Here is a 17432-nt window from a genome sequence, read left to right on the forward strand (position 1 = left end):
CTGCCCAGTCTTTTTGCTCCATCCTCTCACCTTCTGGCGCTATTTCAGACAATGCTCCGCTGCTATTCATAGGGTTTTCACAGCCAGTTTTTTGGAAGTGGGTGGCCAGGTCCTTCTTCCTACTCTGTTTTAGTCTAGAAGCTCTGCTGAAACCTCTCCACCATGGGCGACCCTGCTGGTGTTTGAAATATGGTGGCATAGCTTTCAGCATCACAGCAACATGCAGTCACCACAGTATGACAACCAACAGACGGCTGGTGTGGTTCCCTGACTGGGAGACAAACCCGGCCCACGGCAGTGAGAGCACTGAATCTTCACCACTAGACCGCCAGGGCTGGCTTTCAAAATCATTGTCCTTTTAAAAATAATTGTACTTTTAAAATAATCGTACTTAATAAAAGTGAGCTGGTTTTTAAAAGATATTGAGGAAATAAAATAAATAGATCAAAAACTATGGCAAAAAATAGTGACTGTAGTACATGAATGAAATTGGGAAAGCTTGGGAAACAGGTCTTGATGGAGGGCTTAAATTGGTAGTGGGGTGATGGCGGGGTGGGGGTGGAACGAGGTCCATGAAGAGAACAAAAGAAAGAGTATTTCAGTGGCCTGTTCAGGACCACCTAGATAAGGATTCTCCAGTCGTGTTCCCTGTGGTCTATGAAATTCCCAGGAATTGGGCTTTTCTTTAGAACAGCTTCATTAAATGTAGAATTTAGTTACAAAATGCTCAGCTAAAGAGTAGATATAAAAAGGTATGCTGCAAACATACCTGACTAGTAATATGGAGATGGAAAAAGGGATTAGATCCAGATATGTCCTATGAATTCTAAATAGGAGCAAAGAAGCAAGGCTCTAGAATACCCTATTATACAATTTCTCTGCACTCATAAGTTGAAAGCTGAAAAGCGAAATCAAATGACTATTAATGCTGGAAATCCTGGCTGAGCTGTAGAGCACACTATAAATTCTGAGCGTAAACAGTAGTATTTGTTCATTCAACAAATATTTTTTGAGTGCCAAAACACTCAAAAATAATTTCTGTGGCATACCCCGTAGGCTGTATGTTTGTCTTCCCCGCCCCCACCAAATTCATATGCTGCAGCCTAATCCCCAATGTGATGGTATTTGTAGGTGAGGCCTTTAGGAGGTGATTAGGTCATGACGGTGGAGCCCTCATGAGTGGGATTACAGCCCTCATAAAAGAGACCCCAAAGAGCTCCCTCGCCCCTTCTGCTATGTGAGGACCCAGCAAGAAGAAGGCCATCTGTGAACTAAGAAGTGGCCCCTCACCAGGCACTGAATCTGCCAGCACTTTGGTCTTGGACTTCCCAGCCTCCAGAACTATGAGGAATACATTTCTGTTGTTGACAAGCCACCCAATCTATGGTATTTTGTTATAGCAGCCTGAATGGACTAAGATAGGATATTAATCAGACACTCAAATAATGATACAAAGGTGGTTTACCAACTCTGATCCATGCCATAAAGGGAAAATAAAAAGAGCTGCATGAGCAAAAATGTGAGCTTGCAACAGATGTATTTAGGATGAGGAGATGGTCAGAAGCAGCTCCCCACACCACCCCCACCTCTCCAGGAAGAGAAGTTTGAGTGACATATAAAGGATGAAAATAAAACAACCACTTAATTCCTCCTTGTAATAAAAGTCAACTAAATAGACTTCGTTCTTCCAAATAGCAGATTTGCATTCTTTTCTTACTAAAAGTCACTCAAGTTTTGCATATTGATACATGATGGCCCTCAAATCTTTACCTTGTGAAATGTTTATGAAGCATCTGTCATCTATGCATTCAGCATGCTAGGCTATGGAGGGTTAAAAGTTACGTATGACATAGTACCTACCCCTGAAGAACCTGTGATCTGTTGGGAAGCAAGGTGCATGCAAGTGGAACCTGGCTGGTAGCAGGACAGGTACAGGCGAGGGGTCCAGAGCCCAGGTGAGGTGAGTCAGAGGCTGCAGAGATCACCTAGAGCTCAGTGGTCTGGGGATGTTGCCAAGGAGGGGACTAAATATTATGAAACATGGCTGCTGCAGAAAACTTGACCTTCCCGGGACTGGAAAGCGGGAGCCTGCTAGGTGTGGTCAGAGGTAGGGGCTGCCTTGTCCACGGCAGTGGGTGGTGAAGACAGAGGTGTGGCTAGAGTTGGCATATTGGCTTTCATTTGGGCAAGCAGCCTTCTACCAGAAATAAATGAGACCATGATGTTCCTATTGTCGTTTGAAAGATGTCATTTTAAACATTAATTATAGTAACTTTATTCCTTTTCAAAAATGGAACTAGTGTTATATGCTATTCATAACCACATAGTTTTAAATAGACTTCTGAATATTGGGTATCTGTGGAAAAATTTTTAAAATCAGATCATATAAACTCTTCTCTCAAGGTAGCATTAGCACAAATCCTCATATAGAATTATGTTTTACTAGGCTGTCACCACTTAGCAATGTGAATCTTAACTGTGTGTTAGAGGGTATGGAAAATGCTATCTTTTGATAGCTTTAAAAAAATCTCTTGGCCTCTGTAATGTTCAATCCATCAAGAGAACCCATGAACATCAAAATTGTTTTTGTTTATTTATTTTTATTTATTTATTTATTTTTCAAGATTGGCGCCTGAGCTAACAACTGTTGCCAATCTTCTTTTTCTCCCCAAATCCCCCCAGTACATAGTTGCATATTTTTTTTTAGTTGTGGGTCCTTCCCCTTGTGGCATGTGGGACACCACCTCAGCATGGCCTGATGAGCAGTGCCATATCCGTGCCCAGGATCCGAACCAGTGAAACCCTGGGCCAGCAAAGTGGAGCATGAGAACTGAACCACTCGGCCATGGGGATGGCCCCCAAAATTACTTTTAAATGTGTATCTAAAACTTAGAAAATTCAGGCTACAACTCTACTCATGTCAATGAATTGCAATATGTATTTCAAGAATTAGTCTTTAAAGATTGGGTTCTGTGTAGGGTCTTGGGGAAAACATCCCATCTCCAATAGCTCTTTCCATTTTGCCATCTTAGAGTTTGTAAGATGTTTACCAGGTCAGAATCATTCCATGTAGAATATATGCATTTATAAAATGCATAAATTTTTATGGAGTAAAATGGATGAAAATTGGGAGGTTGAGTATATAGATTAAGGGTTTTCTGTGTTTAGATAGTTTTTTTAAAGTAAAATTGTATTATCTAAATTATATGCTATAAGAACTAACTCTTTATGTTTATATCTCATTTCTAAAATGGAACTTTAGAAAGTGGTAAAATGATGAATTTGATGTTCTTTTCATTGCAACGTAATCTCTGTGATTTGACCTAAATGTATAGCTCAGTAAAGTAACATTATCACAATGTCCATATCCAGAAGAATGTTTGTTTGCTGTCCTGGATGGAAAAGCCATTTATTCTATCATGAATATTTCCTAACCATAGATATGATACAGCCTCCTTTAGGGGCCTCTTCTCGTTTGTAGTCATCTCTATGGTTATAGCTGTAAGCTTATCTTACCTACACCTCTTGGTACATGTAAAACAAACTTTCCCCCATTTTGGCCTTCTTAGATGGAAAAGAGGTGATTATTGATTTCCTTAAAATGACTCACCATTCCCTTAAAGACCATTATTATCCCAACTTCTTTTTCTTTGGTCTAATTCCAATTTCATCTACTTTTTTTTTTTTAAGTGTTCTCTCTCAGCCCTTTAATTATTCCTGTTGCTGCCCTGTGATCCCATTTTAGTTTCTTCTCATGCACCATAAGTCATGGAGCGCTTAACCAGTCACAGTCTTATTCTCTGTAATCAGGGCCTTCTTAGTATTGCTCACCACAAAATGGAGCATAGTCTGACCACATATGTAGCACATGTGAATTGAAGTGGTCTCTTAGTTGTTGAGTTGCAGTCAATTTCAGTTGCTAAGGAAGTTCAGGGCCTTAAAAGACTAGAGAAGTTGGGAGGGGGTGGAGTTACTACTTTGGCACCACCATCTTGATGCCAATTAGGACTTTGAGAAGCAAAGACAGGATTATTGGCTCAAAGTCATGCCTAATGGCCCTTTCCATGTGCTATGCCAAAGGAACTTGGCTCTGCCCACACTGTCCAGACCCCAGCCTGGTTTAAAGCAATATGAAAGAGGGGGGAAAGGGACAGTAATTTGCCATCTATGTGTTGCGAAGATATAAAATAACAGGAGAAGTGGTCTTTGCCTTCTGTAAGCTTGCAATTGAGATAAGGAGAAAGTCACAAGGGCGGTATAAGGTACCAGACAACGTATATTAAATAGGAGTCATGTGTCATTAATTATTCTGAGCCTGAGGAAGTGGAGCCGGAGGGAACTGAAGGAGGCAATCAGCTTCATCAGGAGATTGAACCTGAGTGGAGCCAGGGATCCTGGGTGGGGTTGGCGTCAGCAGGAGGTGAGAGCAGGTATCTGTCCATCAGGGAGTGGAGAGTCATACTGACTGGAGCAAAGCGCTGGTGTTCAGGAGGAGTGAGATGGAGGTTTAGTAGATGTGAGGACCTTATTTACAAGGTCAAAGCATTTGGCAGAGGCGAGCAGGAGAACCACTGGATAAAAGCAGTCTCTTATCCTATTAATTTGAAGGAACTGTGTAGGGTAAATTGGGCTGGGGAGAAACTAGAGAAAAAGAGCCCATTGGGAGGGTTAATAGACCCCATGCTAACTGCTTTTTGTGGTTGCTGGCAAAAATGGCAAAGCCTCTGTGCTTTCATCTGTTTTCTCTAGGGTCAGCTTATAGACACACGTAGAACTCTCACTGAGGCTGTCTCTGTGCAAAGTTCATAACATGCAAAGATACGTGACCCAGCTCTTCCTGGGGACTGAAAAGGGGAAAAGGAGAGGAGAGAATATAGACCTAATAACATTTACCTGTGGGCCCCAAATTCAAACGCGTGCCTTAGTTTGAGATAGGCTTACTTGGGGTAAGCAAGGTCCTATTAAGCATGGCCAGACTTTCATTTTTTCCTTGTCCACATTTTCAGCCCTTATGCCTGATATTTCTGATTATTAAAGTAATCTATGCTATCATGGAAGAGTTTAATACTTGTTCTTGTGTTATGGGATAAATCTTTGAAAGCAAAAACAAAACAAAATGGTACATTAAATGAGAGATCTTATTCTGAGTGATATCGTTCTTATTCGAGCTGGTTATAATTAGTATTGTTTGTACATGAAGTTCCACAACAGGTGTTAAAAACAAACTTACTATGTAGTCAAAGATTTTATTAACAAAAGGGGTTCTGAAATGATTCCTTTCCAACCAAGACTCTTTACTTAATATAAATTTAAACTCTGAATTAAATACAACCCTCAAATGCCTTGCTTTGGGGGCCCATTTTGCCTGGTTTGACTGCTATCTTCTTTCCCAGAAATGATCATTGATTTTGATGTGCATTTAGAAGCTAACGTGAAAATCTATTTAAATATGTTTTTTGAGGCATAGTATTTGCTTCCAGGATAATGCATTGGCAAATAGTTATTTCTGGGGGGAAGCCACCCCCTCATATTATTGTTTATGAGTCTCTGCTCAGCTGTTTTGAGCTCTGGGCTACAGTATATAGCATTTTTGAGCTACAGTGTATGGTACTTTGAAACACACTACTCTGGGTTTCAGAGCAAAAACGGATTCAAGGAGACCCCACACTGTAATGGAATTTTGGGTGGTTTGGGAAGATGCTATGTCAAAGTGTACCTTTGTATTTTCTATGAAGAGAGAGTTTGAGGAAATGAATAGAACAACATCTTGGATAAAATAAAATTCTTTTAAAATTTAGCTGGAGTCAAGGATGGAGGAAGAGAATTAGGAGTATTTGGTACTCACAGCACTAATCTGCCAGTGGAGTGTTTGAGACTTCCATACCCTGTGTGTATCTCACCCCCAGCTTCAGCACCTGGCAGCCTAGGAGGAGGCAGAGATGGTGCTGGCCCAGGCAGGGTAGAGCAGGGTTTTGACCTGGCTAAGGGTAAGCAGCAATTGTAGAGCACATGGCCCTTATCACCAGTAGTGAGGGGATGTAACTCAGGTCCCGGCCACGTGGGGCCTCCACGTCACTGGAGCAAGCTCAGAAGGGCTCCTGGTCCCCCAGTTAAAATGCTTGTGTTGCTCAAAACTAAATTGAAAACATTAATCATGTTTGCTTAGCATCCCTCCCTCTCTCGCTGGCATGAGTTGATTAGAACACAAATGAGAGCGGTGGCCCAGCAGAGACCTTCAGCCTACTGATATAGATGAAGAAAATATCTTTTGCATTTTACCTGCAACCCCGTGTCTGGGCAGAGCTTTGAGTACTACCTATTCTTCTAAATTTTTGGCAGTATGAACCACTTGACAGGCAGATGGAATGTCCCTGAAATGAATTTGTTGCAACATAAAATGTAACTGCTATTTTTAGAAGGTTGAGGAAATAGTTGCTACAGCAGCCTTGTTCATGGCACTAAAATACTGTTCTGTTTCCACCCTTGTTTGACACCTCCAGATTTAGTTCCTCTCCTGCTCTGTGGTATTTTTACAACATGTTAATTTTCTTTTAAAGATTTAAGACTTTAAAATGGGCCTGTTACTAATTTCACAACTTTTAGATAAAATTGCTTGGATGTACATATTCCTGCTTCACTAGTTAATAGTATTCAGTGGTTTGCAGGGAACGGATTCAAGAGCATAACACCAAGAAGGAGTATGTCTGTTTGTGGCCATGACTTAGTGACAGGAAAGCAGGCAAGATTCAGTGGGGCCTTGAGTGGGGCACGTTTTAAATAACTGATCATCAAGATTAATTTCTTTCACTGGTAGCTCTGTTTTTTTAGTGAAAGAAATCTATGCTTTTCCCTGGGCATACGTTACCTTTCAACTAAAGCAAAGACAAATGGCGCTCCTGAGGTTAAAAATCTAAATATATCCTACTGAAGTTTGACCTTACTAACTGAAATTTTGTAATCATGTAGATGCGAAAGTTTTGCTTTGTGCCATCAGTTGAAAGTATTTGCTAAGCTGTTCATATAAAACTGACCAAAGCTTTTTCAAAATTTTAAATGTTCATCGATTTAGATATTTTTGGTTAAAATGAGTAACCCCTTTGTCAAAGTGTAATTTTCAAAAAGTTTAATATATGACACTCATACAAATATAGAATGAACTTGTATCAAAAATTTATCCAACTCATTAATGAGGGAGCCAGAGGGATGGTAAAGCTGGTTCAAAGGAGAACCAAGGGAATGGGTTATAAAGGCGTTCAAGAAGGAATGTTGGGATAAGATGCCAGGGTTAGATATAAACTGATGAGCAGTCGAACAGGCCAATAAAACTAGATAGAGAGGCCAGCCCCATGGCTGAGTGGTTAAGTTCGAGCGCTCCACTTCGGCGGCCCAGGGTTTCGCTGGTTCGGATCCTGGGCATGGACATGGCACTGCTCGTCAGGCCACACTGAGGCAGCATCCCACATGCCACAACTAGAAAGACCCACAACTAAAATTATACAACTATGTGCCAAGGGCGCTTTGGGGAGAAAAAGAAAAAATAAAAAAATAATCTAAAAAAAGCTAGACGGAAATCATCTGTATCTCTACTGGATAAGAATCAACAAGTTACCATTATTTTCAAAGTCTGGGCCTTTATCAATAGTAAAGAACTTGTCAAACACAGATCCAGTGCCCTAGGTAATGAAATAATCCTTGGGTGAGCTGTTAATACTCCAATATGACATTAGAAGAATATGCTTCTCTCCCTTACCTTATTTCCAAGTTTGGGATACTTTTTCTTAGCATCTTAATATTAAAGTGAGCTTCCACTTATATAAGGTACCTAGAATAGTCAAATTCATAGAGACAGAAAGGAGAATGGTGGTTTCCAGGGGTTGGGGGAGGGAGAATGGGGAGTTATTGTTTAATGGGTACAGAGTTTCAGTTTTGCAAGATGAAAAATGTACAACAGGGTAAATGTATATAATGCGCTGAACTGTACACTTAAAAATGGTTATGATGGTAAATGTTATGTGTATTTCACCACAGTTAGTTTTTTTTAAAGTGAGCCGACACATAGGTATGTGAAGAAAAAGTTAATAATTCTCCGTCCTGCTGAGATAATCAATTTAATAACCCTACGTTTGTGTTGACTCACTTTTCCTTGTTCATAAAAACGTAAGTAGCCTTTTTCTAAATGGGGTTATTAAAATTCTTTACTCTGTGCTGTTTGTTCTTTCTTCTTAATGTTATATCATGTCATAACTCTGGGTTGTAGATGTTGATCTAATCCTTTCTTTATAATACCAGCTCCATAGACTGGACATACCGTAATTTATTCAACTATTTCTCTACTGATGGAAATTTGAGTTGTTTTGTTTTGTTTCCAGTACAAAGACTACTACAATAAAATTGTTAAGACAAGAGAATGATGCTGAAGGCCAGAATCTGAGTAGTGACACCAAGAGGCAGGGGAGGAAGTGGATCAGAGAAATGTTTTGTTGGGAAAATGAATTGGAGTTAGTGGCCGGATGAAAATTTTGGTGTAAGAGTGGGAGAATGAAAAGTGCTGCCATTTTATTGAAAGAAGGAATAGAAGAATAGCAGAAGGTTAGAAGGAGGATGGCAGAGAAGCGGAGATGTTAGGGTTTGTTTTGAGAATGCTGAGATTGAGATAGGCATGCTGTCTGTTTGTGCCCAGCAGGCAGCTAAAAATAAGAGTCTAAAGCTTGGGGAAGACATCATAGATAGAGACATCGATTTGAGAGCCCTTGCACAAAGTCATAGTTGGAGCTCTGAGAGTGGAGGAGATCTGTTCCCAGGGAGGTCTTATATTCTAGAGGAAGGAGATGGCCTCCATGGGAGTTATCTGCGTTTAAGGGTCTGGCCTAGGAGAGCAGTTGTGTTTGGAGGAGGAGGAAGAGGAACAGGCAAGTAAAGCCTGGAGAGACAAAAGAAGGAAGAGTCTGAAGTTATGTCACAACCGGTCCATTCTTAGGAAATGTAAGAATTAAGTATCTTCGGGTATTAGCAGCATAGCCTTTCCCTCTCTCTGCTTCCTGTTCTATACCTTCAGCCACCCCTGCCTCCATGAGTCTTTCTTCAAATGCTGGTTTCCTTGTGTATTATACACAAGAAACAACAGTACAGTTCGATAAGCCAGTCTAGGCCGCTGCTTTCAAGTTAAGGACTAAGCGATATCAAACCACAAAGGAGCACAGTTCCACTGTAGTTTGGCAGCTCTCAATGGTAGTTAGGAAGTCATTTTGTTAAGGCTACGTTAGTTTGATATAAACTAGGATTTTATTAATAAAGGAGAATATATGTCAATTTCACAAAACCACGTGAACTAGAAAGACTACCCAGAGGTATCCTAAGGAAGCAGTAACTATAAGGAATTTCTATAACACTGAGAACATTTCTAAAACATTTAGCCTTGAAGCTGTCTCAACAATCTGTATTAGCATAAAGATTACCCTGTTGCCACCTGGTCTTTTTTTTTTATAAGTTTTTTTTTTTTTTAAGATTTTTTTTTTTTATTTTTTCCTTTTTCTCCCCAAAGCCCCCCGGTACATAGTTGTGTATTCTTCATTGTGGGTTCCTCTAGTTGTGGCATGTGGGACGCTGCCTCAGCGTGGTCTGACGAGCAGTGCCATGTCCGCGCCCAGGATTTGAACCGCCGAAACACTGGGCCGCCTGCAGCGGAGCGCGCGAACTTAACCACTCGGCCACGGGGCCAGCCCCTGCCACCTGGTCTTTTTATAAAGGATCTGTGAATTTTTAAACCTACCATAGGTGATTGGAGGAGAGAACAAAGGGAATTACTAGCAGTCCAAATGCATTACTTTGTCATTTCTCATGGTTTTGAGAAATACCCAAGTTTGGAAGAGTCACTGAGACATCAGGACTGTGGTGAAATCCGGGGAGACCCACCAAATTTGAGGCTGGATTCAACTTAACTCAAAAATCGTGTTCCCAGTATTACCTTAGATACCATAGCTGAAGTTTCCTAAAGAGGAACCAAAAGAAGTAAAGGTGGGGACTCTTACCCATAAAGTGCTTTGTCATCTCATGGGAAAATAAGATATGTACATAGAAAAATACTGAAGAAAAAATCTCTCAGGTGTTCTGTGACCCCTAAGATTGTGTTTATTGCTGTTGAAGAGAGGCTAGTCCATACTTGAGTTCCCTCGACCCACAGGACCCATTTGGTAGGGATGGAGCAGGTGTGAGAACAGTGGGGGCACTGGCAGGTTAGAGGAGGCAGCAGGTGGTGAACGAGCTGTTTTCCAGGTAATGTGATCACAGTAGTATTTATAGGGTGGTCATTTTCAGATGTGATGGACTCAGGCCATCATCTTGGGTTACTTGATTATAAATTGCAAAGAAGGAGGTCATAGCTGTGGAGTGTTGACCTAAACAAAGACTGATGAATCCACAGTAGGAGGCTTGTTTGTAGGTTCTATGTCACCTTGATTGTCTTTAATAGTTTGCACTTAGTAAAGACCTCTAACTGAGGGTGGGGGAGTAGTTACCTCAGTCAGAATCTTTCTGTGCTCAGCACTGCTGCATCTGGATGCGTTAATGAGTCATGGGAACTAATCAGACGAACCCTGGAAGAGTTCTAGTAGGTCCTTCGGAAAGCAATTTAGCGGTTGAACTCCCCTCCTCTCTACCCCAACTGAGTGCCTATTCCACCTGCTTGCAGGAATAATGAGGAAGAATCCTATATTCTTCCCCTAAGGTCCTTAATTGTATCGGAGTCATCCAACCTTGGGAATCTAGAGAGTAAGACTGGAGATTTCCAGCTTTGGCTGTTGCTTCCCAGTCACTTGGCAGTAGAAAATGTTTATTCTCAGGGACTGCCTTTGGCTTTATTTTTGGACAAGTTGCTGTGTCCTGCTCTGGTCTTGTCTGAACACGTAGACCAGACCCAAGCCCCTGGCAGCCCAGGACCTGCTTCTTTGCACCATCTCCATAATTCATAGCTGCACAGTTTGAAAGAGATGCCAAAATCCAGACACAGCAAAGCATCCTCTTTTGCATGTGTGGAGGTCCCGAAGGACAGTTTTATCTTGGACACATTCCCTTTTCTTTCCTTTTTTGCCTGTTCATATTTATCTCTCTCTGTAATATATAAATAATTGCCTTATCCTATTTACTGCACAAAGAGAAAATTAAATGTCTGAATTTTTCATAGCTATGGGAAAGTATTTCTAGAGTGTGAAAAAATAGACATTGGACATTTCAGCTACTGCTTTTGGTATAGTGGGAATTTATTACTCAGCTCAGTAACAATCTTGGCTCAAGCCAAGCAGTTGTGTGGGTAAGCAGTGGGTACCTTTCCTAATAACACTGCCAGGGACACCTTTGTTCGTATTTGAGACAGCATGAACCAAGAGTATCTTTCCATCAAAGACTGTTTGATTGTCTCTGAATCTTAGACATACCACAAAAGCCATTGAGACCTAGCCAATGGATTTTACTTGTATGAGATATTGCATAGCTCCCAAAGGGAGGGAAACGAAAGGGGAGGGAGGCAAGAGAGAACTCAAAGCCCAACAATAAATAGCTCTTTGTACCAGTCCCCTCCCCTAACCCCAAACCACTGAGGTCATACAGTAAGTAACCAGCAGGCAGTAGAAAGCAGCTGCTGCCCAGCAGCTTGGCAGATGATGACCAGATGTGAACTTGTCTTCCCACAGTGTGCGGCTGTGACCTGGCGCAAGGGGGCTTCTTCATCAAGAACGGGGAGTATCTGTGCACCCTGGACTACCAGAGGATGTACGGGACGCGCTGCCATGGCTGTGGGGAATTCGTGGAAGGAGAGGTGGTGACCGCCCTGGGCAAGACGTACCATCCCAACTGCTTTGCTTGCACTATCTGCAAGTAAGTGATGGCTTCCCCCACAGAACAGTGCCGCGTTTTGCTGTCAAAGCTTGGGGAATCCAGCTCTTGTCTCGAGTTGTGTGTAGTCTTAAAACACTCTTTTTCGGATGCAGCCTTAGATTTTTAAAACTCGTATTATAGTATCAGTCTTAGTCAAAAAATAGTTTAGTTGGGAAACTTTATGCATGATGTCCTCTGCGAAATAACATGACTGATTTTAAGTGCCTTGAAACTAAGTCTGAAAGCAGCTCTGGGTCTCAAAACATTTTGAGCATTAAAAGATTGGAGGAAATGGCATAACTGTTTGGAAAGATAAAGCTTGTTGGGAAGTATAAGTTCTTATGTATATATGTGTGTGTGTGTTTAAAATAGTCTCATTTACTCTATAGCAAGAGTGGGCAAACTGCCAAATTAGACCCAGTACCTGTTTTGTAAAAAAAGTTTTATTGGCACACAGCCACGCCCATCTGTTTACGTATTGTGTATTGTCGGTGGCTGCTTTCAAGCTACAGTGGCAGAGTTAAGTAGTTGTGACAGAAACCGTATGGTCTGCAAAGTCTCAGAAAAATATTTACAATCTGGTCTTTCAGGGGAAAAGTTTGCCAACCGCTGCTCTCTAGGCATCTATCATCTACCAAAGTTAAATATTAACTGCACAAACCAGCTTGATTAAAATGATCAGTTAGGGAGAAGGAACTGTGTGACGTGTGGGTGGGAAAATGTGCTTTCCTTGTTGTGTTTTGAGGGCTACACATTATAGAACTTAAAGTGGGTTTGATTTCCATAACGAGGAGATTCACAAGTAAGGGTCAGTGACTTTATCGATCCATTCTAATTGGGCAATCCCATGCCTTTTGGAGTGGTGGGGATTGTGTGCTCCATTTTGCTCTGCCTTTGTGAAAACTACAGTTCAGAGGAGGTGCTTTGTTTTGTTTTTAAGCATTTCCTGTTTCTAGGCCAGAGAGATGTACACTCTCAAAGGGTAAATTTAATTTTATATAATTAATTAACAAGATAATAGTCATAGATAAGTCACAATAAGATTTAAGTGAAATATTCTTAGTAAAATTATTTTATTAACTTTTTTAATGATTAACCCATTCCTCAATTACATTTTGTAAAAATCATGGTTTAAAAATTCTGGATTCATGAGATGGAAATTTTTCCGCATTTTCTCAAAAGCAGAGTTTCCTCTTGACCTCTCCCTTTTCTGGCTGAATCCTGGTTAAGAGCTGGGCTGGCATTCAGGAGACTGGAGGTCTAGTCCTGCTTCCAAGGCTGATCCGAGACCTCTGTGAATTAGCTTTTCCATGGCAGTTGCCTCATCTGTAAAATGAGAGGCTGTGGACTAGATGCAGGTGATTCCCCAAACAGGGATGCTCACTGGAAGTCCCTGGGGAGGGTGCTTTAAAAATATCCATTTCTAGCCTTCCCCCCAAAAAACTCGCATGCTGATTTAGTAGTTTCTGGAGGGTTCCCCAGTATGATATGAATCAGCCAGGTTGGAAGGCCGTGGCCCCGGTAAACCCTTAGAGCCCTCCTGGTCCTGGCCCTGAGAGATCGTTGTTTTAAAGTGGATAACGAGGGACAGACATTTATTGGTGATAGCCATGTCCCTGGATGCTGGAGCCAGCAGAGAGGTGATCACTGTTGCTGCTGCTGCCACTGCTGAAGGATGGGGATTCTACCAGAACTGGAGGCCCCCTTTTCAGTTTACAAATTGCCTTCATGTAGAATTGGATTCAACCCTCTTAGCAATACTGTGAAGCCGAGCAGGAATTAGCATCCCTATTTGTGAGTGATTCCGAGTCTTCAAGTCGGAGGGACTTTCCCAGTCCCTAACGTTGCAAGGCTAAGATTTCAACTCAGATTTTCTTACTCTAAATCCAGTTCTCTTTCTATTACAAGCATTCATGCCAATAACAGAAGGAAGTGAACCCGTGTGGGCAGAGGACGCAGGAAAGGGGAAAGTGCTGAAGAGGGTCATTTAGAAGATAAAACGCAAAGTTCAAAAGACCTGGCTGGCCCTGTGTTGAGAACTGGACTCTAGCTTATCCCATAGTGGGTCTGTATGGGATTCAAGTAAGAAAATATAAGTTTAGATCAGAGGGAGGGCCTGGACTAGAGCGAAGTGGGCAAGGCACCTAGGGTGCACATTTTAAAGGGGCGCTCCCTCTCAGGGTCCTGCACTTGCCTGTGACCTGCTCTCCCTAGCTGGTCAATCTAGGCAAGTCACTTAACCTCTCTGAGCCTTATCTGAACAATGGAAAGTAACACAGCACCATGAAAGGGGAAGAGAGCACCTCAACTCAGCACTTCTAAAATGTGGGGGCATGAGAGTTTAAGTCTCCTTGATGACTGGCACCAATTGTAGAGTTAAGTCCAAATTTACTATCTGTGTGTGTATTCCAGTTAATTACCAACTGTTGGGCAGCCTAAGGGCAACTGAAAGGAGGAATAGCAGCTGGGAAAGTAGAACTCATGTCAAGAAGCTTGAATTTGTTCTTAAGGAATTGCTTCTGACTCAGGTGTGTGGGGATGTTTTGCTTGAGAGTTTTATGTTTCCTAGTTGACAGAATCACACGTTTGAAAACTTACGTTGGTGAAGATTATTGGCAAATTGGCCAATTGCAAGTAAGCAGGATGGAAACTGTCATATGGCTATTAATTAATGATTTTTTTGAAAACCTATTTGCCTGCTGAACTGGGAGGAGAAGAAACTGATAACATACATGCAGAAGGAATATTTTTGCAAAATGTGGTGTTATTGAATGTCCAATGTGAAAGGAAAGTGCCCTTCTGAAAAGAAGCTAATACTAAATTTTAACAGATATTTGCCAAGCTGTTTTATTTCTCCAAGTTTATAAGGGACTGGGTCTCCAGCACTGTGAAACATTCAGTTTACCCATTCAGATGTCCAGGACAAAGTCTAATTGAGCCTAATTATCATATAGGTCTAGGGAAAAAGTCTGAAAAAGTTAATGCTTGATCTGTAATCAGTTCTCCTGGGGAGGGGCCTTAAGCTTGCATAGGAATTTATGGCATTTAAAGTGTTTCTTCATGAAGGATTTTCCATTTGGAAAATGGAAAATTTTACCATGTGTGCCCTGCTAGGTAACTTGTTGGAACATCCCTCCACTAAGGATTAGAGGTAAATCATTCCATTTTACCCTCTGGTCACTTGTGGAAGCCGTGCGTTCTCCCTTCTTCTCAAATGTGGCACGTTTATTTGTTTGAACTGTATCCAGCTGGCTGGCTTGGTTAAGACTGCTTTTGAGACATTTTGGCTGGTGCTCCTCCAAGAAACGAATTGGCACCAGAGGGCAGCAGCAGAAGGAGTCGGGAAAAGGAATGAAATTGCTGGAATAACCTTGAGGGCGATGTCTTTCTGTCTCCAGGCGCCCGTTTCCACCTGGAGATCGCGTCACATTCAATGGGAGAGACTGCCTCTGTCAACTCTGTGCGCAGCCAATGTCATCCAGCCCTCAAGAAGCCTCCTGCTCCAGCAGTAAGTGCCCGGCAAAGGTAGCTTAGGCATGGGCTCCCCTTTTTGAGAAACTCTGTTACCTGGAGCGAAGAGTAGTCCTGTCTAAGGCATTTTCAATTGTAAGACATGATGTGTGGAGAAGCCTTCCCTACAACCCATGCAGTGAGAGCATCTCCCTTCCTTCAAAAAGACAAATAGAATTGGACATCAAACTGCACGTTTTGACAGTAAATGAAGGAAAAGGAATTCCAAAACTTTACATTAGAAATGCCCGTCTCTAGTCATGGGGGTTGAGATGTGAGAGCATTTGGTGGTGAAGTGACTGAGATCTCTGTGTATGAAAAAAGCTGTCCCCACTGTGCCTAGGGCTAATGTGGTACTTTATGCTTATCCTTATATAACTCTTTATTCTTTATCTGTCTTAACTATTCTCTGTTCACCTGGAGGGTTTCTGATATTTATTCATTGAACAGCTGCTTTGCTGAGCACCTACAATGTGTGTTGCTGTTCACACTGGAGACACAGGTGTGAGCAAAACAAGCCCAGCATCCTCAGGAAGCTTGCTTTCTCATGGGAGCAGGTAGCTATTAAATGCATACACAAAAATATCTAATATGTAGAAAAACTAAAGTAAGAAGAAAAAGCAAGGTCAAGGGGCTGCGCTTATAAGGGCCCATGAGGGGAACCTCTCTTAAAAGGTGACACCTAAGGAGAGATCTGAAGACAGTGTGGGAACAAGCTATACGTATATGGTGGGATTTGCGATTCCTATGACAAGGTTTTGTCTGATCTGTAGGAATCCAAAGAAAAGGAACTTCCCCCAAAATAAAAATAGTGACCAATTGCACTATTTCTTCTAGTAAATAACCCTGGGTAGGTCAGTTAACTTTTAAGTGAGGCGTATCCTGAACTCTGGGCACCAAACTAAGAAGTTCTACTTCCTTCTCTTTCGTGGGCATTGGGAAGTGGACTAGAGGTTTACGTTGGTTCCTGTGGATTTTTCCAGTCCCTGGGAGACCTGGAAATACCCCTTTAAGCCCTGCCCATCTCAGTCCATGGGAATGAGGTAAGCCACTTCTGCTCCAGAGGAATTTTGTGCAATTTGCAACAGATTCCAAATCTTCCTGTTAAAGTAGAAGAATCCTTATACCTGTTAAAAATGTTCTGACCAAGGTATTTGCATAGAAATTGGATTTTGACCATTGGGAGGAAAGAAGAAAATAAATGTATTAGTGCAACTTATTCAATACACATGACTGGATCCTTAGCATGTGAAATTTACATGCCCTGCTGGTAAAAAACTAGAATAATAGCTACAAGGCAGGGCACAGTGCTGGGCGGCCAGCAGGACTTCGAGTCCTTCGCTGTTCTTACCTACCCTGCTCTAACCAGGTCATCGGGAAGGTGATCTGGGTGGCAATAGTCACCCACTGTGTGGGAGGGCTTGCTTTGAAAGTACATTAACAAAACTTTGGAGGAATTGTTCAGTCTAGTTAAGAAAAAGAGGATTTTAGGAGTCCGAGGATGGGATGACAGCTGTAACGGTGGATTGTGTCCAAAGGCCTATAAATAGGAACGGCCGCATCCTCTAATTCTGTGGCGTCTCTTAGTACAATTATCTTTCTTGATAGGTGGGGAAATTGAGGCTCGTGGGCATACTCAGGCTATCCAATAATAAGGTAGGATTAGAGGCAGGCCTCTTGACTGTGCTTTGGGGCTCTCTTTTTGGTTTTATCTAATACTCCTCATTGTTTAATTTAAGAAACAGAAATGTAATATTTGTAAAGGCTTCCCGTCCTCTCCGTGCATGCAATTTGGGGACATTTTTCCTAGTCACAATCTAGCAAAATGGTTATTCTAATTTTTATTAAAAATTTCTTTGCTTTATCTATATTTTCTATTTTTATATGACATACATGTTATGCACATAAGAAAGAAATTAAAAGTTTAGGTGTAAAAATATATCAAGATCAAATCCACATTTCTAATGCTAAATTTAATGACTATTGCTTAAACGCAAATTGACAGACCAAATGATATTTTCTCCTCTGCTCTCAGTGGATGAAATCCCAATTCT

The 17432-nt window shown here is 41.6% G+C and overlaps 1 protein-coding gene across 25 annotated transcripts in view; it reads left to right on the top strand.

Annotated features, from left to right (window-relative positions):
• The window catches only part of ABLIM1 (actin binding LIM protein 1), a 290205-nt gene that overhangs the window by 162662 nt on the left and 110111 nt on the right, over positions 1 to 17432 (top strand). For 24 of the 25 annotated variants that reach the window (XR_011493660.1, XR_011493689.1, XR_011493684.1 and 21 more), the window contains exons 3-4: positions 11685 to 11868; positions 15267 to 15376. Coding sequence is in view for 1 of the 25 variants with exons in the window: in XM_044750337.2 (XP_044606272.1) it covers positions 11685 to 11868; positions 15267 to 15376 (294 nt within the window). In the remaining 24 variants the exon portion in view is untranslated. Of the gene's footprint in view, positions 1 to 11467; positions 11601 to 11684; positions 11869 to 15266; positions 15377 to 17432 lie in introns of those variants that run through there. The other variant, XR_011493671.1, reaches the window with a different exon arrangement.

The sequence above is a fragment of the Equus asinus genome, chromosome 2 (genome assembly GCF_041296235.1).
Source record: "Equus asinus isolate D_3611 breed Donkey chromosome 2, EquAss-T2T_v2, whole genome shotgun sequence".
NCBI lineage: Eukaryota > Metazoa > Chordata > Mammalia > Perissodactyla > Equidae > Equus > Equus asinus.